Source organism: Sinohyriopsis cumingii, unplaced genomic scaffold (genome assembly GCF_028554795.1).
Source record: "Sinohyriopsis cumingii isolate HCF-2022 unplaced genomic scaffold, ASM2855479v2 utg000229l, whole genome shotgun sequence".
NCBI classification, from domain to species: Eukaryota; Metazoa; Mollusca; class Bivalvia; order Unionida; family Unionidae; genus Sinohyriopsis; species Sinohyriopsis cumingii.
The window spans coordinates 440,396-465,002 of record NW_028315879.1 but is presented as its reverse complement, the minus strand read 5'-3'; the positions used below and the strand labels follow the sequence as shown (position 1 = coordinate 465,002).

Genomic DNA, 24,607 nt, shown 5'->3' with positions numbered 1-24,607 from the left:
AGCCCGAGCCATCGTGGTGGGACGAACCTATGCCAACAAGAACGACACGGCAGAATGGAAAAGAACCTGGAAAACTATTCAACAATCGGACCGAGCCAAACAACGAAACGAAGCAGAACTCCTGTTGAAACAAGCTGGCCTGTCCAAAGACACACCCTGTGGCATTCCTGAAATGCAAAAATTGCAAGATGTCCTAGCTCCACGCTACACCTTGAAAGTGCACCCTCAAGAAGTGCGTGGGCCTCTGTTGTTTCGAGGGAAAGACTTTAAGGACGGAAAATACATTCATGTCTATTATCACGATGACCATTTCGATACCATTACCACTATCACTGGATTCCTGGGATACAGTTATTACTGTGAGAAATGTGACTATGGCTATAACAATCGAGAGCAACACAAACATTGCGGATGGAAATGCCCAGGATGTTTGGCCTCTCCACCCTGTCTGAGCGAAGGACAAGAAAGAGTACATTGTCCTGCTTGTCTGCGCACGTTTGTCAGCCCTGCCTGTTACCAACAACATCTGAAGACGCAAGGTTCACAGCAGAAATGTGCTTGTCAACTGCTGAGACTGTGCCCTACGTGTCGACAAGGCCTACGTACCAATAATGCCAAGGCACACGTATGTTCAGGAAAGAAAAAATGTCACATTTGTCACCACATCGTGGACTTGAAACACGAATGCTACGTGCAAAAATACCAACCCCCACCAGAGAAAGAGGACGGTCACAAGAAGAAAGGCAATTTCATCTTTTTCGATTTCGAATGCATGCAAGAGACTGGCATTCACATTCCTAATTTCTGCGTGGCTCATCGAGCGTGCGAGAAGTGCATTCAAGAACCTATCTTCAGTCATTGCCCTCACTGCAGCAAGATTCCCGGAGGGCGTGAAAAAATCTTTCGAGGACCGAACACGTTAGCCGATTTTGCCCAATGGGTCTTAGATCCCATCGACAAGACGTGGAGCCAAGAGGACATCGAACGTTACGGAGATTGTCATCGTCATGCCACAGTGATGGCTCACAATTTCTCCGGATACGATGGACAGTTTCTTCTCAGATACTATACGGAACAAGGCACCGAACGTCCTAAAGTCACTTTGAACGGAGCCAAAATCATTTTCATGCAAGTGGGACAAGTGCAGTTTAAAGATTCGATGAGCTATTTGGCCATGCCTTTGAGTCGAATGCCTAAAACGTTTGGAATGACAGAAATGGCTAAAGGGTACTTTCCACACTTTTTCAATACGGAAGCCAATCAACACGCCGTTCCACCCCATTTGCCTGAGGCTCACTATTACGACCCCGACAACATGCGTACCGAACAACGAGAAGCTTTCTACGCTTGGTACCAGACTCACGCCTCCGACCCTTTCGACTTTCAGGAAGAAATGCTAAAGTATTGTCGTTCCGACGTGGACATTTTACGGCGTTGCTGTGGAAAATTTCGAGAACTGTTCATGGAACACGGAGGGGTCGATCCTTTGAAAGAAGCTTGCACCACTGCCAAAGCGTGTTCCTTAGTGTATCGACAACGATTCATGCCTGAAAACACCGTGGCTGTCATCAGTCCTCAAACGACCCACTATGTCAAACGTCAATACTCGGTCAAAGCCCTACGTTGGTTACATTACTTGTGCGACAAGGAAGACAAATGGATTCAGCATGCCCGCAACGGAGGAGGCCAAAAGACCATCGGAACGTATTCGGTCGATGGTTGGGACTTAGAAAACCCCAAGATCGTGTACGAGTTTAACGGTTGCTTATTTGACGGATGTCCCGTCTGTTACCCTGATCGTAGCACTAAAAATCAGTTTTTACAAGGAACCATGGAAGACTTGTACGAGGACACTTGTCAGCGACGCCTAAAGTTAGAACAGCAAGGATACCAAGTGGTGGAAATGTGGGAACACGAGTACGATCACCGTATGAAAACCGATCTCGAGTTTAAACGTGCCGTGGAAAGTTACAAGCTGATGGACCCCCTAAACCCGAGGGATAGTTTGTACGGAGGAAGGACCAATGCCACCTGTTTGCTGTACCAAGCCGACGAAGAGAAAGGAGAAGAAATCAAATACTTGGACGTGTGTTCGTTGTATCCTTACGTGTGCAAATATTGTCCCTTTCCTGCAGGGCACCCACACTTGTTCACGGAACACATCGACCTGAAAAACATTCGACAATACGAAGGCTTGATCAAGTGTAAAGTTTTGCCTCCCACGAACCTTTACCATCCCGTCTTACCTCACCATTGTCAAGGCAAACTGATGTTTCCATTGTGTCGTACTTGTGCCGAAACGTGCAACCAAGACCAACCTTGTCAGCACACCCAGGAAGAACGGGCCTTGACGGGAACCTGGGTCAGCGTAGAATTGTTCAAAGCTCTGGACATGGGATACCAACTGTTAGAAGTGTACGAAATTTGCCACTTTCCCAAGACACAACAATACCACAAGGGTGACCCCACGCAGAAAGGCATTTTCGCCGACTACGTGGATGCCTTTTTGAAACTGAAGCAAGAAGCCAGCGGCTATCCTTCCTGGTGTCACTCTTCCGAAGACGAAAAGACATTCAAAGAGAAATACTATGAACAAGAAGGCATCTCTTTAGACCACATCGAGAAAAACGAAGGCAGGCGGTCGTTTGCCAAAGTGATGTTAAATTGCTTGTGGGGTAAAATGGCACAACGACCGTGTTTACCCAAGACGGAATATTTGACAGAACCTTCCCGCTACTTTCAGATGATTCACGACAAAACCAAATACATGAAACACGTGGACGTCGTTCGAGAGGATTTGATCTTGGTCAATTACGAAGAAGATCTGGACTTTGTACAAGACGACCCCTTTGGAAATGTCATCATTGCGGCTTACGTGACAGCTCATGCTCGCTTAAAATTGTACGAAGCTTTAGAACTGTTATGGGAACGTGTCCTGTACTTTGACACGGACAGTTGCATTTACATCCATCACCCGAGTCAACAGCACCCTGACATCGAAGGAGACCGTTTAGGAGCCTGGACAGACGAACATCCCGACGACAAGATTCTAAGTTTCGTCAGTGGTGGTCCCAAAAATTACGGCTACGAATACCGGGACAAACAAGGAGAATTGCACACGACGTGTAAAGTGAAAGGATTGACTCTGAATTATCGTACCAGTCGTGTGGTGAACTTTGGGGTATTGAAAGAAGCCTTGCAATCGGGAGAGGATGCAAACTTTAAAGTGACCACCTATCAACCGAACAAAATTGTACGTTTACCCACTCACCACATCGTCAGTCGACCCTTGGAAAAAGTCTATCAAATCGTGTACCAGAAGCGAGTGCGACTTCCCAATCATTTCACCTTACCGTATGGACACGTCGGTATTGGTCTGTATATAAAAAGGAACCCTAGGCAAGATCGATAGTTCATTGTGACTACCAAGACCGAGCGAACAAGATGAATACTTTCAGAGAGACACAAAAGAAGTTTAGACAGGCACAATTCAAGTGTGGGGCTTCTGAAGTGGAATGCGATTGTGAGCCTTGCGACTTTTCAACCTGTGTTAGTGACGGTGCCAGAAGAACCCGTCACCCAGGATGGGACTGTCGTGGACAGGCCTGAAAGACCCTTTCGGGAGGACACTTGTGTGACCTTACCCCCTACTATAGAACTGGTTAGAACATTACCCAAAACATGTTGTACAGACACTTGTGTTTATTCCACGTTGATGGTTATCATGTGCCTTTTATCCTTATACTTAAGCCTTTGACTTTTATGTATTTTTGTCTTTCGTATTCATGTTTGAAACATTCAATAAACGTGTTCTGAAAGAAAGTATATAAACTCTTGTCTTGTTTGTTTTCGTGTCACAAGTGACATTTCTCACACAATGGCTACCTCTGCTGTCTCTGCTCCCTCTTCCTCCACTGTCAAAGTCATCGACGAACACTTAGATCGTGCCAGTTGGGAGGCTTTGTATCTTCGCCATCCCTTTAACATGCTCATTGCTGGACCTAGCGGTTCAGGCAAAACCGAATTTGTCAAACGTTTGATCGAACATAAACATCATTTGATCGATCGACCACCTCAGCGGATCGTGTGGTGTTACAAAGAGTGGCAATCGGCGTACAGCCTCTTGCGAGAAAGTCAAGGCGATTCCATCGTGTTTGTGGAAGGCATTCCTAAAGAAGACGACGGCATCGTCTCTGACTCCCGTCAAACCCATTTGGTCATTTTCGACGACATGTTAAGAGAAGACGAAGAAGAAATTAAACTGTGGTTCACGCGCAAAGGGCATCACCGTAATGCCAGTGTCGTTTACATCACCCAAAATTTGTTTCAACAAAGTAAAGCCCATCGCACCATCAGTCTCAATGCGCATTACGTGGTCTTGTTTAAAAGCCCTCGAGATAAATCGCAAGTGCAAGTCTTAGCCAAACAGTTAGGAACGCCCTGGCTGACTCAGGCGTACGAAGATGCCACTCAAACTCCACACGCCTATTTGCTCGTCGATTTGAAACCTACGATCCCCGAGGATTTGCGATTTCGTACCCACTTGTTTCACCACTGGGGCCAAGACGGAGGGCCTGTCCTGTACACGTCTTCGTCCTCGACTTCATTTCACTCCACATAAAAAAATCTATAAAAACCTCAGACTCTTTTTCGTCTGTCTCACTCACAGTGCGAACATGACGTCCCTTCAGTCGCATCTTCCCGTCAAATTGATTCGTGCCTTGTATGGCATCAGTCGAGAAAAAAATCCACAAATACGAGCTCGTGTCTTAGAAGCTAGTCTCAAAGAAGTCTTACGATGGTTCACGGTGACGGCACGTCAAATATTCCAAGGAATCATTCAGATTCCTCATCAAACCAAACGCTTTTTCGATCGAAACAAAGTCGCTTTGGTCCAACTGGCCGATCCCCGCATCGACACTCAAACCAAAAAACAAATCATTTTGAAACCTGGAGGGAGTGGTACTCTAGGAGGGGTCATCATTCGCTCACTCTTAAGATGGGATCCTAATGCCCCCAAAGTTATCCCCAAGAAAAAAGTCCAACGAAGCCCAAAGAAGAAAAAGAAAAAGACCAGGTCCCCAAGAAGAACTTCTCCAGTGGCGGGACCCTCCTCTTACCAGACACCACCCCGGGAAAAGAAAAGAAGCCCCCAGAAAAAGAAAAGTCCACAGAAGAAAACTAGTCGCAAGAGAGGCACTTCGGCCAGGACGCAACCTTACACCCGCAAACCACGACCTGCCACGGCGGTGACCGCATCTCCGGCAGCCTCACGTTCATCCACTTCTCCGTTGATGACACCAAGAACTGAAGAGTACTTGGAGACGTTGATCACACCAAGAACTTCTCCGTTAATGACCCCAAAAAGAACTTCCCCAGTGGCAGGACCCTCCAATTTAGTGGCAGTGGCTGCTGCTCACAAAGTACCTTTTCCCAAAATCAAAGTCCATGAAAGATCGGGTATGTTACAAAGTTTACTGGATTTGTCCAAGCAAGAACTGGCTCGATTTAGTCCGTTGCGTACCCCTCCACGACGTGTCATGCCTGTCCTCAAACTGATACGCCGTAAAGACAATCAGTGGAGACGCGTTCCAGTATAAAAAAGACCTGTGACCAAGTCGGGGGTATCAGTGTTTTTTTGGTGCTCCTGAAGACTCAAAGATGTCACCCTCCAGAAAACCCCAAGGAAAGAAAAGAAAAGGACTACCACCACGTTTAGTCAAACATGGGGACATGTTATCTGTCCTGTCCAAAGCTTCTCCACCTCTACGAAAAAAACTCATTCAATCGGCCTCCAAAGAGGTCATCGATACCGTGTGCGAATGTTGTTTGAACGTTTTGAAAGGCACGATCCCTTTGTCCAAACACCAGAAACAATGCTTAAGCAAACATCGTCACGTTCTTCGCCAAATGGTTCGAAAGAAAATTCCCATTCGTCAAAAGAAGAAGATGTTGGTCCAACGTGGAGGCATTTTGCCTCTCTTGTTAGGCCCCATACTGAAAGGAGTCTTGGGAACCATGTTGGGAGGACTGGTGGGAGCAAGATAAAAAGGCCCTCGGAAGTCCCAAGATCTCAGAATTGACCCCTGACAACCCTATGGAAGGACGAAAACTTGCTTTAGTGCCTTACAAACGATGGATGGAATACCATCGGTGGCAAGAACAACGCACCCCGCATTTACCTCCCAATGCCCATTTGAGCGAGATGTCCCAGTTACAACACGAATTGCAGTCCTTAATGGATCGCCAAGATTTGTCCGAAACAGAAAAATCGCAAAAGTACGGTCAACTCTTGCAACGACTGCAACTCTTTCACCAGAAAGCTTTAGACGAAACAGCTCTACCCACTCTGAAAGATTTTAAGACCTTGATGAAAAGTCCAGCACCATCACCAGTACCAGTACCAGTACCACCACTACCAGTGACCAAGACAGAAAAAGGAGAAGAAGAAGAAGAAGGGTTTCAAACTCCACCAGAAAAAGTACGCAAGTTAACAACACCACCTACCTCCAGAATTGGATGGATTAAAAAGATGATGGCCACCCCTTCTTCATCACAAGAGAAAAAGAAAGTGAAGACAGAAGTGAAGACAGAAGTGAAACAAGAACCGATATCCCCCGCTCCGATATCCTCCTCTTCAACACCTATTGCTGGCCGCACACGCAAAGCATTGCAATCCAAGAAAGTACCCCAAGAGAAAAAGAGTAGCATCTTCCAGGAGTGGGTGCCTTATTAACACACCAACCAACACAAAAAATGGAAAAAGTCTTAGCCAACATTTACTACGATCCCTCGCATCCTGCAGGTTACGCAGGAGTTCAAAAATTGTATCGTGCTGCCAAAACGCGACTGAAAAGTCTCCGTTTACCTCAAGTGCAACGATGGTTACAGGAACAAGCTACTACACTTTACACAAACCCATTCGACGCAAGTTTGCCAGAAGTCGCACCCGAGTGGAAGGCATCGATCATCAATGGCAAGCCGATTTAGCCGATGTCTCTCATTTGGCCAGCTACAATCGTGGTTACAAATATTTGTTTTGTGTCATCGACGTCTTTTCCAAATTTGCCTGGGTCGTGCCCTTGACTTCCAAATCGAGCAGCGAGTTAGTGCGAGCCCTGCAACGGGTGTTGAAACAAAGCGGTCGTCACCCTCTTCGATGGCAAACGGACAAAGGCACCGAATTTCTGAACCAAGCTTTCCAAAAAGAATTAAAGAAACGTGACATTCATTTTTTTACCACCGAGAATCCCGAAACCAAAGCCAGCATCGTGGAACGTTTTCAACGCACTTTGAAAGAACGCATGTGGAAATATTTTACGCATCACCACACTCTGAAGTACATCGACATCTTACCGCACCTGGTGCAAGCGTACAACCAATCTTACCATCGAAGCATCGGACGTGCCCCGCAAGACGTGACTCCCGACAACGAAGTGTTGGTGTTTGAGCGTCTGTTCGGTACGTCCCCGACGAGGGCTGTCCCCAAGAAAAGTGGAGAGTTGGCCGTAGGAGATTGGGTGCGCATTGGCAAAACCAAACGCACTTTCGACAAAGGTTACTTACCTAACTGGACGACCGAATTGTTTCGCGTCACTGGACAAGTGCATGGCCGTCATCCTGCCGTCTATAAATTGGAAGACATGAACGGAGAAGTGCTCAAAGGAACGTTTTATTTGCCCGAGTTACAACGTGTGACCAAAAAAGAAGACGACGTGTACGACATCGAAAGCATTCTCGAACGCAGAACCCGTAAAGTGGGCAAACGACGTGTCAAAGAAGTCAAAGTACGTTGGAAAGGATATCCGCCCAGTTTTGATTCTTGGATCGACGCTTCGCAAGTCATCGACTATAAAAAGAAGTGACCATCATGCCCTTTCACACAGACGCAGCTACGTCGACCACTCCTCCTTCACCTAGTTCTTCTGTGCAAGATTTACAAAAACAACCCTTGTGGGTGTGGTGTGGAGAACGTGTGCCTAAAACGCAAATCGTCTTTTTCTGCCAAATCTTCGTGGTGTATTGTGTCATCGGGGCAGCCATTGCCAATTTGAGTTTGCAACAAGGAGACAAACAATTGTGGACCATTTTATTGAGCAGTTGCATCGGTTACCTGCTTCCCAATCCCTCCCTGAAATTCTCCTCGAACGGGAACCACGGGAACCTTGTATCCAGTGCCAGTGCCAGTCACCACTCCAACAACAACCACAACCAGAACCCCATTTTGGGTGGAGACACGCCTCTGACATCCACTAACCCCTCGGACAGCCACAGAACTCTGGAATTATGAGTCACGAAAACCAATTTTACTTAACCTTACCCAGTGACAGTTCCATGGAGGTGTTTCCCCACAACACGTTGTGCTGTTACACGGCTAAATTACCTCAAGCCATCCAGTTAGATCACGAAGCCCATTGGGAAGTGGCTTTAGTAGAAATGATTCACCCTACACAAATCCAAAACATCACCGAAAAGCAAAACACTTTTGAGGTCGAAATCATGAACCAACAATTACAAGAAGCCATGAATGACATCGGGTTTTCAGGGGACACAAGACCATCCAACAATTCACCCTTCAATATCTACACCTTGAAAATTGCGGCAGGGTTTTATTTTAGTGGCCAACATTTGGTGGACACCATTACTTCCAGGTTCGAGTTCGCCTTTGGCAAAGCCCTGAACAGAGTCAAAAAAAGTGTCACCCTGGAGTACCATAAAGTGGCTCGTCGCTTACTGATGAAATTTCCGGATACCCAAACATTGTCCATCAGTTTTAATCGTGACTTGTTTGATATTTTAGGTGGAGACACAAAAATGGCTCCAAATTTTAAACCGAAGATCAACAGCAATACGGAATTTTACAAGTTTTTTCGATTCCCTGTAGAACTGAACCAAGGACTGAATTTGATGTTCGTGTACTCCGATGTGGTGGAGTATAACGTGGTGGGACACACCTCTGTACCGTTACTGCGTGTCATTCCTTTCAAAGTGGATAGTACCACGACCAGTGACCAGGAAGGTGGAAACACCTATCACGTCCACCGGGAATTTGTGCATCCTCATTATTTGCCTGTCAGCAAGTCGTATTTGGACACGGTCAACATTGCTATAAAAGGAGATTTGGGACAAAATATTCCATTCACCAAAGGAAAAGTCACGGTGAAACTCCATTTTCGAAAACGGTTCTCTCACGACTCGTAAGTCATGTATCCAGTGTATCGAGGGGTTGCACGACAGCGAGGACACGGTTTAGGAGATATGTTAAAATCGGCCTTTCGTTCGGTGGCCCCGGTGTTGAAACCGATGGTGACACGCGGATTGCACGCCTTGAAAGATGCGGCACTGACACAAGGCAAAGAATTTCTCCAAAATGTCATCATCGATAAACAAAACCCTAAAGAAGCCTTCATGAGGGCAGGCAAAAATGTCTTGCTGCAAACGGGTAAAGACCTTTTGGACCGACAAGACACACCTATAAATGCCCTGCACGCTACCGAGTCAAGCATTCAGCAAGGACAAGGCAGAAAGAGACGACGAAGAAAACACCTTTTCACCAGACTTCAAGCTAGAAAGGCCAAGAAAAGAAGAACCGTTCGAGACTTAGACGTTTTCGATTATTGAGACACTGCAACAAAAAAAATGATGCACCGAGAGTCTTGCGCTTGTTCCAAGACGGAACTGGATATGTTTGCCATGCCACCCACCATGATGACCATGCAAGAATCCCAATGGGTGGAATTTCATCCCGTCTCCTCATTGACCGATTCCGCTCCCATCGAGTTTGAAATCAAGGGACAGCCCGAAGATTACATCGATCTGAATAGCAGTTACTTGTACCTGAAAGTCAAAGTTCTAGATAAGGATGGAAATGCTATAGACACTGAGCCAGTAGCTCCCGTCAACAATTTCATGCATTCCTTGTTCAGCTCAGTGGACTTGTACTTGAACAACAAACTGGTTAGCAGCAGCATGGATACTTACCCTTACCGTGCCTACCTGGAAAATCTCTTGACGTACGGAATAGACGCCAAGAACACTCATCTCAATGTCTGCGTGCTATGGGAACCTGACGAAGCGGGCGAATTTGATAAAACAGGTCTTGAAGCTGACCCCAAATCAAAAACAACCACCAATGAGGGATTTGTAGAACGAAGAAAGAGAATCATAGGACCCAGCCAAAGTTTAGAACTGATGGATCGTTTGCATTTGGACATGTGGTTGCAAGAAAAATATTTGCTCAACGGGGTGGATGTCCGCCTGAGACTGAATCGGAGCAGTACCGCTTTCCATTTATTGGCTGATGCTGGCGAGTACAAAACCAAAATCCAAGAAGCCAGACTCTACGTACGTCGTGTGGAAGTGTTACCTAAAGTAGGTAACGACATCAGTCAGACGTTGAGCAGAACGACCGCCAAGTATCCGATCCGACGCGTAGAAGTGAAAACTTTCACCATTCCTAGGGGACAGCGATCCATGATCGAAGATCATCTGTTCCAAGGACAGCTACCCAAACGTTTGATCCTTGGTATGGTCTCGAATGAAGCCTTCAACGGAGCTATCACTAAAAATCCTTTCAACTTTCACACTTCAACGTGTCCAAGATTGAAGTCAGTCGCGATGGCAAGACCTTGTGTACCCGACCTTTCGAACCTGACTTTGAGAAGAAGAATTACTTGAGATCGTACTTGTCCTTGTACGAAGCCACGGGACAGTTAGGAACCAACACCAGTCACGGCATTACGTACGACGATTATGACGGAGGCTATGCTTTGTGGGCTTTTGATTTCACTCCAGACCAAGGCAGCGACGAGGGACATTTCCACCCTATAAAATCCGGCCAGATTCGTGTGGAAATTCAGTTCGGAAACAGAATCGGTGATGATGATGTAACGTTGAACGTCATCCTGTATGCAGAATTCGATAATACCATAGAAATCAACAGTTTGAGAGAAGTCATTCTAGATTACTAGAAGCCATGGAAGACTGTTATCCCTCTTTACCTAGTGGAGAAGCTTTGAAGATGGAATGTGAGGAGACCGTGGAAGGAGAATCCCAACACAAAGACGAAAAGGACATCGTGATCAAGTCGAGATGGCCAGAACAAGAACTGCAATTGGTCTCCTACTGTGCTACATACCTGGCAGACACAATTACGACATGGATGAAGCATGATTACTATGGATGTCAAAACATCAGTCAAGAAGAAAAATTCAACAAATATCTGGACGAAGCTTGGAGTCTGTTTAAAAAAGACGTGTTACGTTGGTGGTATAAAGACTTGCGTGAACATTTCTGTCCTCCATTAACGTCTCGAGACATCCATTACATCAAAACCCTCTTTGACAAATTCAAAGAGAAAGTCGAGATCGAAATTGATCACTTATTATCAGCAAAAGAACATTTAGTGACTTATTTTGATCGTGATTTTTCTAGAAACGATGAGAAAGTAAATCGTTGATTTTTTGACTAGTATGCTTATTTTGTTGTCTTAAGCTAGGAAACGTAGTGTCCATCCATGACTCAATGACTTGCAACAGTGGAAATCACAATTTCATTCACAACTTTGCCATCCATGTTTAAAGTAGAGTGTAAATTGAAAAAAAATGTTTGATGTTATATTGTTGGATTATTGTTAAAAAATGGTAGAGTTGTTGGTTAGTGTTAAGTGATTTTTGAATAAAAAATGATGTGTTTTGAAAAAAATGCCTTTGTGATTTGTTTGGTTATAAGAATGTTTGATTCATGCTCTTTGACTTCTTACTATCCCTCTCATGACACTCATTGAACATTGCGGCTCGAAAACCGTGGAGGGATGTTTTCCTTCACGTCCGCGCTTTGACTTTAAGAACCGGGTTGTTTCCAGTCTAACCATCCATTGTCGACTCATCCTCCTACGAAGATGTGCTCCAAACTAGCTAAGCTAAACGGAGCCTACGTGAATTTGCATAGGGTCAGACACAGTCTGATACCGAAGCCAGAAGAGATAGAGAATGTGAGAATGCTAAAAGTCACTGATGACTTGATAGAAGAACTCTTCAGAGAAGAAGTGAACAGGGAGAAAGAAGAATGGACAGAGAAGTACAGACTTCAGAGACAGCAGCAACAACAACAACAGCAGCAGCAACAGCAGCAGGAACCTGAACCTGAGAGAGGCTTTGTCGATTGTCGTATCGACACCAAAGAGTTCTTCTTCTCTTTCCGAAGAAGCAGACCTATCGCCAGAAAGTCTATCCTCAGAGGACATCGCATTCTTAGAAACTAAAAGATTGCCATAGCAAAAAAAAAAAAAAAAAAAAAAAAAAAAAGCCCTTTTCAGGGCTACCCCAATACTCTAGAAAAGAAATAACAATCAATTTGCCAATGTGTGTAGGTAGAGTAGTGTGAATATAAACACTAACTCTTTTTTATAGTGTGAGGGTATGTGTTTGTGTGTTTGTGTTTGTAACATCTCACGTACGTTGGTGTGGATAGTAGATTAAGATCATGTTTTTTTTGGCTGTTTGAGGAGTGGGGAGAGTAGATTTGGGGGGTTTGATTGAATTGCTTTGCGTATGTGAATAGTATATTGGAGTGATTAATGAAAAAATTTTTTAGAATAGGAATGGGTAGTATAAAAAAGTGAGTGAGTGTTTCTTTTAGGTCCGCGCGTTGTTTTTTGGTCATGATCTAGGTAAGATCAATTTTATGTTTTTTAGGGGGATGTTTTCCTTCACGTCCGCAGTTTTAGTATAAATTGAAACTCGTTCGGCAGTCCAGCTACCCTTGTTGATTCATCAACACCAGAATGAACACAAGACTGGCGAAACTGTTGGAACTTCATGTTCATCTGGAATATGCCAGGCGCCTGTTGAACGAACTGGCCGCGGAGGCCATTGTGGAAGAAGGAAGGATGAGACAGGAGGAGGAAAGAAGCAATAAAGAAGAGGAGGAGAGAAGATACAAAGAAGAGGAGAGAAGATACAAAGAAGAGGAGGAGAGAAGATACAAAGAAGAGGAGGAGGAAAAGGAGAAAAGAAGAAGAAATTTCAGAATCCCAGAAACCGAAAATTTGGATTCTGAAGCCACATATCCTGCCTCTGCTCTCTCCCCCAAAAAAGTAAAAAGCAACTGGGGAACAAGATGTGTATGTGGCGCCAGGCCTGGAAGGTGCCACCATTAACCAGGTGTCCATGAAGTTCCAAAAAAAAAGCCCTTTTCAGGGCTACCCAATACTCTAGAAAAGAAATAACCATCAATTTGCCAATGTGTGTGTGTGTGTGTGTGTGTGTGTGTGTGTGTAGGTAGAGTAGTGTGAATATAAACACTAACTCTTTTTTCATAGTGCGAGGGTATGTGTTTGTGTGTTTGTGTTTGTAACTGCTCACGTAAGTTTGTGTGAATGGTAGATTATGGGTTTCTTTATTGTTTCTTAGCGTATGTGAAGAGTATAGTTTGGGTTTTGTAACCGCTCACGTACGATTGTGTGGATAGTAGATTATAGATTTTGTTTATTGTTTCTTAGCGTATGTGGAGAGTATAGTTTGGGTTTTGTAACCGCTCACGTACGATTGTGTGGATAGTAGATTATGGATTTTGTTTATTGTTTCTTAGCGTATGTGGAGAGTATAGTTTGGGTTTTGTAACCGCTCACGTACGATTGTGTGGATAGTAGATTATGAATTTTGTTTATTGTTTCTTAGCGTATGTGGAGAGTATAGTTTGGGTTTTGTAACCGCTCACGTACGATTGTGTGGATAGTAGATTATGGATTTTGTTTATTGTTTCTTAGCGTATGTGGAGAGTATAGTTTGGGTTTTGTAACCGCTCACGTACGATTGTGTGGATAGTAGATTATGGATTTTGTTTTAATGATTTGTGTGTGTAAATAGTAGATTTGGGGTTTGTTTATTGTTGCTTCACTTATGTGGATAGTATATTATATGAAATGAGAAAAGTAGGGGATGTTTTCTTTCACGTCCGCACGATGTTAGGTCATGATCTAGGTAATATCAATTTTATGTTTTAGGGGGATGTTTTCCTTCACGTCCACGCTTTTCGTATAAGAACCGACAGTATTCGTCGTTCAAACCATTCTACAGAGAAGATGGCTTCGAACCACCTCGATAAATTTCAAACATTGCAAGACGTCCTTGACAATTTGGGCATGATAGAACAAATGCTAGTACGACTCAATGAAGACCACTATTCTTATAGTCCGCATAGAGTAAAAATGGAGATTAACAACTTAAGAAAAGCAAAGGTGTTGATAAGTGGTGTGATGAAGGAAATAAAGGAGGAGAAAGAGGATGAAGAGGAAAGGATAAGAATACGAAAATGGAATGAAAAAATTGAAAAAGAAGAAGAAAATGAGAAGAGGAAGAAAGAAGAGGAGGAGGAGGAGAAGAAAGAAGAGGAGGAGAAAAAAAAGAAGAAAAAGAGTGTAGGTGAGAAAATAAGAAGTTGGTGGAGAAAAAGAAGAAATTAGAAGCAGAAGAAGAAGAAACCAAAGGCCCTTTTCAGGGCCAGCCATATTTCTCGAAAAGAGAATGACTTTTCAATTGCCTACCCCTTTATAAATTTTTTTTTTAAAAAACAAAAATCCCATGTTCAATTCCCCTTGTCCCTAAAGTAGTTTTTTTTTCTAACATGTTCAATTCCCCTTTGTCCCTAGACAAACCCAAACTCTATTCCCATGTTCAATTCCCCTTGTCCCTAGACAGACCCAAACTCTATTCCCTATGTTCAATTGCCTTTGTCCCTAGAATCGATATTTTTTTTTTCCATTGTTCGAATGCCTTTGACGCTAATCTCAATATTTCCTTTTTTTTCCTTTCTCCAATGTTAAATTCCATTGACGCTAATCTTACCCAGGGTTTTTTGCCCATGTTAAATTTCCATTGACGCTAATCTCGCCCAGGGTGGTTAATGTTAAATTTCCATTGACGCTAATCTCGCCCAGGGGGTGTTTGTAATGCTAATTCCCATTGACGCTAATCTCACCCCTTTCACTACTGTTATCGTTGCTGTGAACCATATAACTATTGAAACCACTTTCTTTTTCCATTTAAGAAATATATTTCCTCTTATGTATTCAACTGAATGTTGTATTTCCACATTTAAGACTAATTCATTTTTCTTCTTCGTCTTCTTCTTCTTCCACTCAGGATGAGCATATCTTAAAATGCGCAACGACTGCAGTCTACATTTACGTAACCAACGAGGATGTGTCATCAGAAATGCTAATACCGGTAATTGAATTTAAAATGACATAAAGTACAAATGAAGTATTACTTTAAAAACAATTCTACATGAATTTTACGAGACTGTGCTTACGTAACATGTGTCTATTCGATATTTAACTGTTAACCATACAGTAACACAGTGATTGTTTCACTCAACGACAAACGGTAAACGTTATTAAGGTATGAATTATTGATTACACATTGTACTATAGTTGATTAAATACGTGAAGTGCTTTTAAGTTTTTCAAAAGGATGGTGAAATCGGAAAGAGATGAGTTTTGAGTGCAAACCGAAATTAAGTGACAATCGAAATTCGGTCGCAGCGTCAGTTACACTAGACTGCAAGCTTGCCTGGGCCACATCAGTTATCAAAGAATGCAGAAATACAACAAAATACCGAACGCAGATAGGTGAGCTCACAATCAATAAAATATTTTGTTTAAAGATGTTACTCTCTGACGTTTATTGAACACTACCGCTCTCGTTCGTAACTTTAAAGTCAATTCTACGAATCACATCTCCAAGACAAGTCACTTTTAGGCTCCCATGCCACCTCAACCATTTAGGAACCAAGGATTGACCCAAGAGCTGCAAATGTATCAAACATTGTTTTCACTGACCATTCACTATGATGGTAGGATTTGCATAAGGCTTTTCTGATGCAGGTTTGTTTATCACCTCTGTCTCTTGATGGTGATTGTGAGATCGAAACTGTCATAAGCTGAAAAGAAATGGGGTCAATATTCTGCTGCATATCCAACTCGGATTTGGCATTCAGGCAACAGCCGTCAGCAAATAGAAGATTACAAAGTGTAACGTAATATAAATTCCTATCTACCAGTAGTCTCTTTGGATTGATGGTCTTGTCATCAGTCCGCTATTTGATGTCGATCCCATTGTCATAGTTGCGGAAGGCAAGAAATGGAAGAGAACATCATACGGAAGAGAGTTGGAACCAGCACGCAGCCCTGTTTGACTCTATTGTTTCATCGTTTCAATTTCATAACGAAGAAATCCGAAATACGACTGTCCATCGAAACTTAGAAATTACTTAGTGCGTATTAATTTTCGTGGCAAGACTCATAAAGCAGCTAATGAACACTTACCACATTTTATATGCATTTCGTGTACCGGTTTGGATTATCTTACAAACTTTCAGTGAATTCACACACACACACACACACAGGAGTGAAAACATAATATCTTCCACAATATTAACTGAAGAGTTGTATATAATTTACATAGAGCTACAGGCATTGAAGACTACGTATAGTCGTACATAACACAGATTGTATATAATTCACACACATAAATATAACATGAGAGAAGACTACTTTCAGTCGTACATAACACAGATTGTATATAATTTATACACAGAAATACAACATGAGTGAAGACTACTTTCAGTCGTACAAACACAGATTGTATATAATTTACACACATAAATATAACATGAGTGAAGACTACTTTCAGTCGTACAAACACAGATTGTATATAATTTATACACAGAAATATAACATGAGTGAAGACTACTTTCAGTCGTACAAATACAGATTGTATATAATTTACACACATAAATATAACATGAGTGAAGACTACTTTCAGTCGTACAAACACAGATTGTATATAATTTATACACAGAAATATAACATGAGTGAAGACTACTTTTAGTCGTACAAACACAGATTGTATATAATTTACACACATAAATATAACATGAGTGAAGACTACTTTCAGTCGTACAAACACAGATTGTATATAATTTACACACATAAATACAACATGAGTGAAGACTACTTTCAGTCGTACAAACACAGATTGTATATAATTTATACACAGAAATATAACACGAGTGAAGACTACTTTCAGTCGTACAAACACAGATTGTATATAATTTACACACATAAATACAACATGAGAGAAGACTACTTTCAGTCGTACATAACACAGATTGTATATAATTTATACACAGAAATACAACATGAGTGAAGACGACCTTCAGTCGTACAAACACAGATTGTATATAATTTACACACAGAAATACAAACAAGTGAAGACTACTTTCAGTCGGACTTAATATAGATTGTATAGCAGGTTGAAAGATGTATATTGGTGGTATTTATGGACAAATCGAACAACAGAGCGGAATGGAGACACTGCGTAGCGTAATAACTTTAGCACTGACGTTAGTACAGAGTTTCGACTTTTTATGCCTACATCACATTCCATTCATTATCTGACCTTTATGGAATGCCTGCCAGCAAGTACAACTCACTGAATGAATTCACGCCCTCTCACTGATCGCAGAAAATAATGTCATGCACTAACTGAAAACTTCATTGTTGTTACTGTTGTTGTAGGGTTTAACGCCATTTTTCAACTGCCCACATTGGCTGAAACCGAGACTAGAACCCACGCATACAGAGGTGAGATGGCAGTGATCCGTAACGGAGAGCGCTTTAGACCACTCGGCCACTCGGGGCATCCGAAAACTTCATTGTAAGTCGATAAATATATGCTTATCAAAATAGGCATTGCTTATGTATTAATTATACGTGGAGTGAGAAACATCTTATTCACTTGTACAATGTCTCCTTCAATATGATTATTTGCAGATCGAGGCCAAAATGTTGTCTTTCTTCGACCAAGGCTAGTAGGCCTAAGTGCGCGCTTCGGATAAAAAACCAAGATGCAATGTATTATTGTGGATTCTAACCCTCTTGGAAACTGGACAAATTCAGTTACTGAATAGCGCGACTTTTAATATATTTTCATATTTATTTTCTTCTGTAAAGACGATATACTCAATGGACACAGGTCAGATTTAAAAAGCCAAATAACCCCCGCCAACCCCCTCCCCAAAAAACCAGGAAAAAAAAAATAGAAAAAAATATATAATTAAAAAGAATCACCGTTGCCGATACTGCAATAGCATGTTCTTTAGTGCAAGTCCGTGTGCTGTGTTAATGGTTATATATCTCTTTGCAGATAGATCCATCGTTGTTGCACCAGCTGCTCCATTACCGTACCTCTTATCAGATGGGTATATTCTACAACCATGGTCCTTGTTTTGAGGTTATATGAAGATATACCCACGTGACACACATGCCATATTTCCCGAAGAATCCGTCGTAAGAAAACTCGTGATTTACCTTGAAAACGATGGTAACGCGTGTCCTAAAAATCTGAAGAAAAGTTAAAAGTAAAAAATGTAAAATTTAAGTAATTTTTTCTTTTTCGCGGAGAAATGCCGTTTTGGAACGAAAAGTACTATTACATGATGCCAAGGCCACCTCTTCCACTCCCACCCCAACCTGTAAGTCATAAAGTCATACCCCCCTCCCTCCCGCGTCGATCCGCACAGTCAGAATTATTTTCATGGGGGGGGGGGGGAGTATGGGGTAACATGTAGGAGTCAACAATTAACTTTTGCGTATGTAGGCCAATAGAGGTGAAATCTGCCCCCCCCCCACAATTGCCTCTCTATGTTGGCGCCCATGCTCACAGTGGAATTGATCTGAAAGTCCAGACATTGTGTTAAATCCATCTTTCGAAAGAATATTAATATCACATTTGCAGGTGGGATAAGCAAAGCAAAACAACACAAAACAATAAAAGATCACCTAAAAAGCACCAAACAAAACAAGAACAAGAACAAAATAAACGTATGCATTTAGAAAGTATAAATACCCATGCATATAAAATAATTTCGTTTGTTTGTTTCTAAAATCAAAGAACAGAAAATGAATAACTACAAATCTTTTTTTTTGCGCAAAAATCTTTTTGTTTTTTAAGGGAGCAAACACCCATATTTGTATAGAAAGAGTTATCTCCCATATAAATGAAAGTCATGCGAAAGAGTGACAAAACAACTGGTCGAACGCAAGAATATTTTGATAAACTACACGCTTTTTTCGATTCTAATATAAGAGGTATCAAAGTGAGTGTAAAAGGTGAAACAGTATGCAAGTTTTGCGCCAATACAAAAGTTTTAATTGCATTTAACAAGTCAGAAGCAGACCGGTGCAAATAATAATTTCTTCCAGTTTGATCAATATCCTCCTATCATATGAGTCGTTAGCAGACTAGTCCACAGGTGCTCGACGCGAGCTTGATGTTGAGAAGAAAAAAAAATCTGAAGGAAAAGAATGATGCAGAGTGACAAAAATACCTTAGACTACCCCCATGACCGTTCTGACATAGGACCCTCTCTATCACAATATATTATGATAGAGAGGGTCCTATGTCAGAACGGGTCATGGGGGTAGTCTAAGGTATTTTTTGTCACTCTGTATGATTTTTTTCCTTCCGATTATTGTTTTTTTCCCTTCTCAACATCAAGCTCGCGTCGAGCACCTGTGGACTAGCCGTGCTCGTTTTTAGCAAGCAAACAACATGCCCGTTTGCATTACTAAATCCGTTTGTTTAATCCTTTAATATCACCAAATTAGTCATCCTTTCTGCAATTCATTAAATAAAACTCTATAATTGCGGAAAGTCGTAGACGTTTAAATATTGTTTAGGCGATAAATATTACATTAGACCTAGATATCACCCATAAGTATCAACACAGATTTGTGGGGCTGATTTGCTGCCAGTAATGAGGGAATGGATGTTTGAATAAAATCATTAAAAAAAGACATCACTATGAGGGAATGGATATCAGAATAAAACGATAGACAAAATATCACTATTGGAATAAAATCATAGAAACAACATCACTTGGAGCATTCTTTAAGGTAATTAAAGTATGTTAAACTTTTATGCTTATCAGTATTTCATCCTTATTGTGAAATATGGTGCTTATGAAATGCTGCCTACTATATATATATATATATATATATATATATATATATATATATATATATATATATATATATATACATGAATAACAGCATTATCATACAGATTAGAGAATATTAATTTGTACTTTATGGACATTCGGACCCAGGTCCATGGGTACACAGCATCCACTACCTTGCCTGTAAGCACCCACTCCCACACCATCTCAACCATGCACACATTACCAAAAAAATGAAGTTACAGTGTCAGCAGTATAGACATCTTTGCATAGCAGATACACTGAAATGTTTATTAGGAGACCTGGGTTAGAATCTCCATTGAATACAAATTAAAATTCTCTAACCTGTATGATAATTCATTTTATTCATATTTATAGAAAACAAATTAAACCCAATTTTAATGGAAAATTATATTTATAACTTTGCATTATTACAGAAGTAGGAGTAGTGTATTTTATTATAACAGCAAACCTCTCCACAACATTTTTGGTTATGTTCCAGTCTGTGTAAGCATTATGATGACAAGAGGTTTATGAATATCAGAGTGAACTGAAGCCACTGTCAACATTTCTGGCTAGAAAATAAAAAAGAATTAAATTGAAGGGTGGGGTGGGGTGGTGGTCTATGTATGTTGCAATGTCCAAAACTGCTTCTGACATTTTGGGTGATAAACTCGTGTCAACAGGTGTGTTTTTGTGTGTGTGTGTGTGACATTTGTTTGAGTAGACATTGGTAGTATATCGTTTTACATTAAAAAGGTGAGTAAATTTATTTATAAATTCAGTGAGGAAAAATGCACTTTTAAACCACCCCGTTGTTTGGTACTAGGTTGAGTATGCCAGACAACTCAACAGACATATGGTGGCTATTCTTTTACCTTTGGATTGAGTAATGGTTGTACACAGGATGTACTAAAGACAAACACAAACAAAACTTCATGGCTTCATTGTTGATGGCTCAATAAAAATTAGATAATCTTTTTATGGCATGGCCCACACAATTTTGCAGTAATTTCACCAATTTTTTTATGTACTAAACTTTAGTGACAAAATAAATAAAAGTTTCATTGAATAATTTGGCAAGCTGCATTGTATCATTGAAGAAAATAAATATCTTATCACTACTTCTACCTTCTTTTTGAAAAGGACATCAGCTCCTTAAAAAGATATATATATATATATATATATATATATATATATATAATCTTGATCTACAGTTATGACTAGATATGGGACACATCTGGGTCAGATCTATAGTGTTCACCATTGATAGGGCAGAGTCTCTCCAACAAACAGCAAATGTCCTGGTCAACAAAAATAGTAAACAATGACAGATACAGAGTGGTGTCCATGTTATTCTTTTTAGCTGCAGTATCAATCAAACAACATAGACCATGGTCTACAAGAGCTTACCAGTAATACCATGCCAGATATATAGTCAGGGTTGGCCTTAGGCCAGTTATACTGATTTTACTGCGCTCACAGGGTCCCCGTGCGTTAGTTATTTTTAAAAATATATGTATCGAGGGAAGGTAATTTTAAAGTGATGGAAGAAAATGTTAAGTTCAGTATCATGTAAAACTTGTTTAAAAGTTTATTTCCAAATGCCGTGCTCACATGGGGCCGTGCACATACATCTAGGGGGCCCCACACAAAAAATGATCCAAATCGGGCTCCGTGTTTGCTAAGGCTGTTCCTGTCAACAGTGTGCAATAGAGGCTGAGTATTTTTAAGTACTTTCTTATGAGTGTATTTGTTAATTTAGAGTACTAATATAATAGAGATGCTTTTGGCTTCCATAATTAGGAGTACAAACATGAGAATGATTACTTTATTAACAGTTCTCAAAAGTTCAAGTGGAATGCTTCTAAAAGAATACCTATATAGAATTTAGAAGCCTGACACTGCACTGTTTGAATAAAAGAGAGAGAGGAAAAGACCATTCCATGCTTTAAAGGAATACCAGATTCCTTTATTCTAAGTATGCAATCATTTTCCAAAAGCATGTTGCTTTTTATGATCCAACTGCTTGCAGTGTTGTCACTTTGATCTTTCCAAGTCTGTCCATATGTGCAATCATACATCTTCTTGGATTCCATAGAATACACACCTGGAAAACCACTAGACATAAACAAACTAAAATTATGCAGGTATATTCTATTCATATCTAATATAATTTTAGGCCATCACACCAAATTGTCTTTTCTTTTCAGGTTTTGTAAAGGTTTTTGGTTGTAGACTTTCAAATAAATAAATATGAACTTGTTAACAGGATCAAGCAAACAGCACTTAATATTTGTAAATGATATTTTATAAGCATCTTTACATTTAATTGATATAAATGACATTTATTAGGTATCATGGCATTTATATTTATATAAATGATAGTTAATAGTGTTATTTATGTCTTTATTATTAGTATAAGATTTGTCCATGATTGTAAATTTTAAGGGCCATTTAGCAAACAACATACTGTATTATAACTAACTTTTCATAATGAGTGTAGACTAAACATCAAGATAATATTTGTAAACGTGTCTTCTTGGATCTGACTTCAGGACATTGATTTTCCCCTTGCATATTCTGGGTCTACCTGATGGTTATCTTAATCTTTACTAAGAATTTTAGTAAAAGACCTGACCTTTTTGGCAACTTAGAATGTTCTGGGAAAGATTTTACTATCATCTTGGTTTTCATATTGTGTCTTGTATTTTTTTATATATAAATGCAGTGATGAACATAATTATTTATTCCCATTTTAAAATCTGTCCAGTGGAATCAGTCTTTTAGTTGAACTCAGTTATAATTTGAGAGGATTTATTTATTTAAATTATTCATTGGAATTACAAAGTAGTCACTGATACTTCTTGATTAAATCATCATTTTGGGAATGTTGTTAATTCATTCAAGGACCTTTTGGATTATGTCATTGTGATACATCAAGAATGTTAACACATCAGCACATTCCAGGCTATTGGGACATCAACACATCCAAGATTGGAATTCATTTTGAACACCTCTGGAATTATTTGGGAACACTCTATAATTTTGGACTTGTGATAGAAATTTGTAGACTGTTTGGGATTTAATTCACAATACTGTCAGTTCCTTTTAAATTATCACTTGTTATTCTAGGGAAATAAATTATTTGTTTGAATTTCACTAGTTGTTTTTCACTCTTTTCTGTTACTAAGTTCAAGACCAAAGGGTCATAACAATAGACATGACTGTTGTATGTATTTAAATGACATTTAATAGGCATCATGGCATTTATATGTATATAAATGATATTTAAATGGTATCATGATATTTATGCATATATAAATGATATTTAAATGGTATCAGGATATTTATACATATATAAATGATATTTAAATTGTATCATGATATTTTTTATACATATATAAATGATATTTAAATGGTATCATGATATTTATACATATATAAATTATATTTAAATGGTATCATGATATTTATACATATATAAATGATATTTAAATGGTATCATGATATTTATTCATATATAAATGATATTTAATAGGCATTGTTATATTTTGACATTCAGTTTTCATACTTTTGTTCTTTTGCAGTATACAATATATGGTGTAGGGTTTGCTGGCCTTGTCCTGATAGCAAGAAGTATACGAATTGTAAGTAAAGTATACGAATTGTAAGTAAATTTCTGATGCAGTCCAATCTAAACTTAATTCTAACAGATGGAGGCAATTGATGTAGAATTTGTTTATAACGCAAAACCAGCATCATAAATCCATAATCAATAGTGCTCTCAAAACTCACTTATTTCGACTGCAAGAATAAACTTAAAGATCTAATAATGTTTCCTACCTTAAATATTCTCAGCATGTTTTTTTTATGTTTTCTAATTTCATGGTGTTTGTTTTTGTAATCATATCATTATGTTTTTTTATCTTATAGGTGTTGTCTAATGTTGTAAAGTGCTTAGAGCTTCTAAAGATTAGGTGCTATACAAAGTCCTCATTATTATTATTATGATAATCTATCATCCGATTTTGCCATAAAGTTTATTTGAACACAGACCCAATGGCATAAATACATAATGTATCATGAAATTATACTACCAAATTTATTTGTAATACAGACCCAATAGCATAGATCCATAATGTACCATGTGATTATACTACCAAATTTATTTGTAATACAGATCCAATGGCATAGATCCATAATGTATCATGAAATTACACTACCAAATTTATTTGTAATACAGACCCAGTAGCATAGATCCATAATGTACCATAAGATTATACTATCAAATTTATTTGTAATACAGACCCAGTGGCATAGATCCATAATGTACCATGAGATTATACTATCAAATTTATTTGTAATACAGACCCAGTGGCATAGATCCATAATGTACCATGAGATTATACCATATTATGTATTAGGCCATTTTCAACATCTTGTTATCAATCTCCTGCTGGATGGATGGTCATATCATGATATGGTTATTACTAAAAGACTTCTTATAATCTCTAGGTGGTCTGTAATTAAAAAAGTGCCTGTCTGATATCCTGTATGACTACCATGGCAGCCATGTTAAAAA

General features: G+C 40.0%; 1 protein-coding gene across 2 annotated transcripts in view; it reads left to right on the top strand.

The window, feature by feature from the left end:
* Positions 1 to 19,057: 19,057 nt before the first annotated feature.
* LOC149774422 (mitochondrial inner membrane subdomain organizer 1-like) overlaps positions 19,058 to 24,607 on the top strand; it is a 39,286-nt gene continuing 33,736 nt past the window's right edge. For both annotated transcript variants that reach the window (XM_089945144.1, XM_089945142.1), the window contains exons 1-2: positions 19,058 to 19,161; positions 23,613 to 23,672. In XM_089945144.1, the coding sequence (XP_089801270.1) occupies positions 19,063 to 19,161; positions 23,613 to 23,672 (159 nt within the window). In that variant the 5' untranslated portion in view covers positions 19,058 to 19,062. The remainder of the gene's footprint in view (positions 19,162 to 23,612; positions 23,673 to 24,607) is intronic.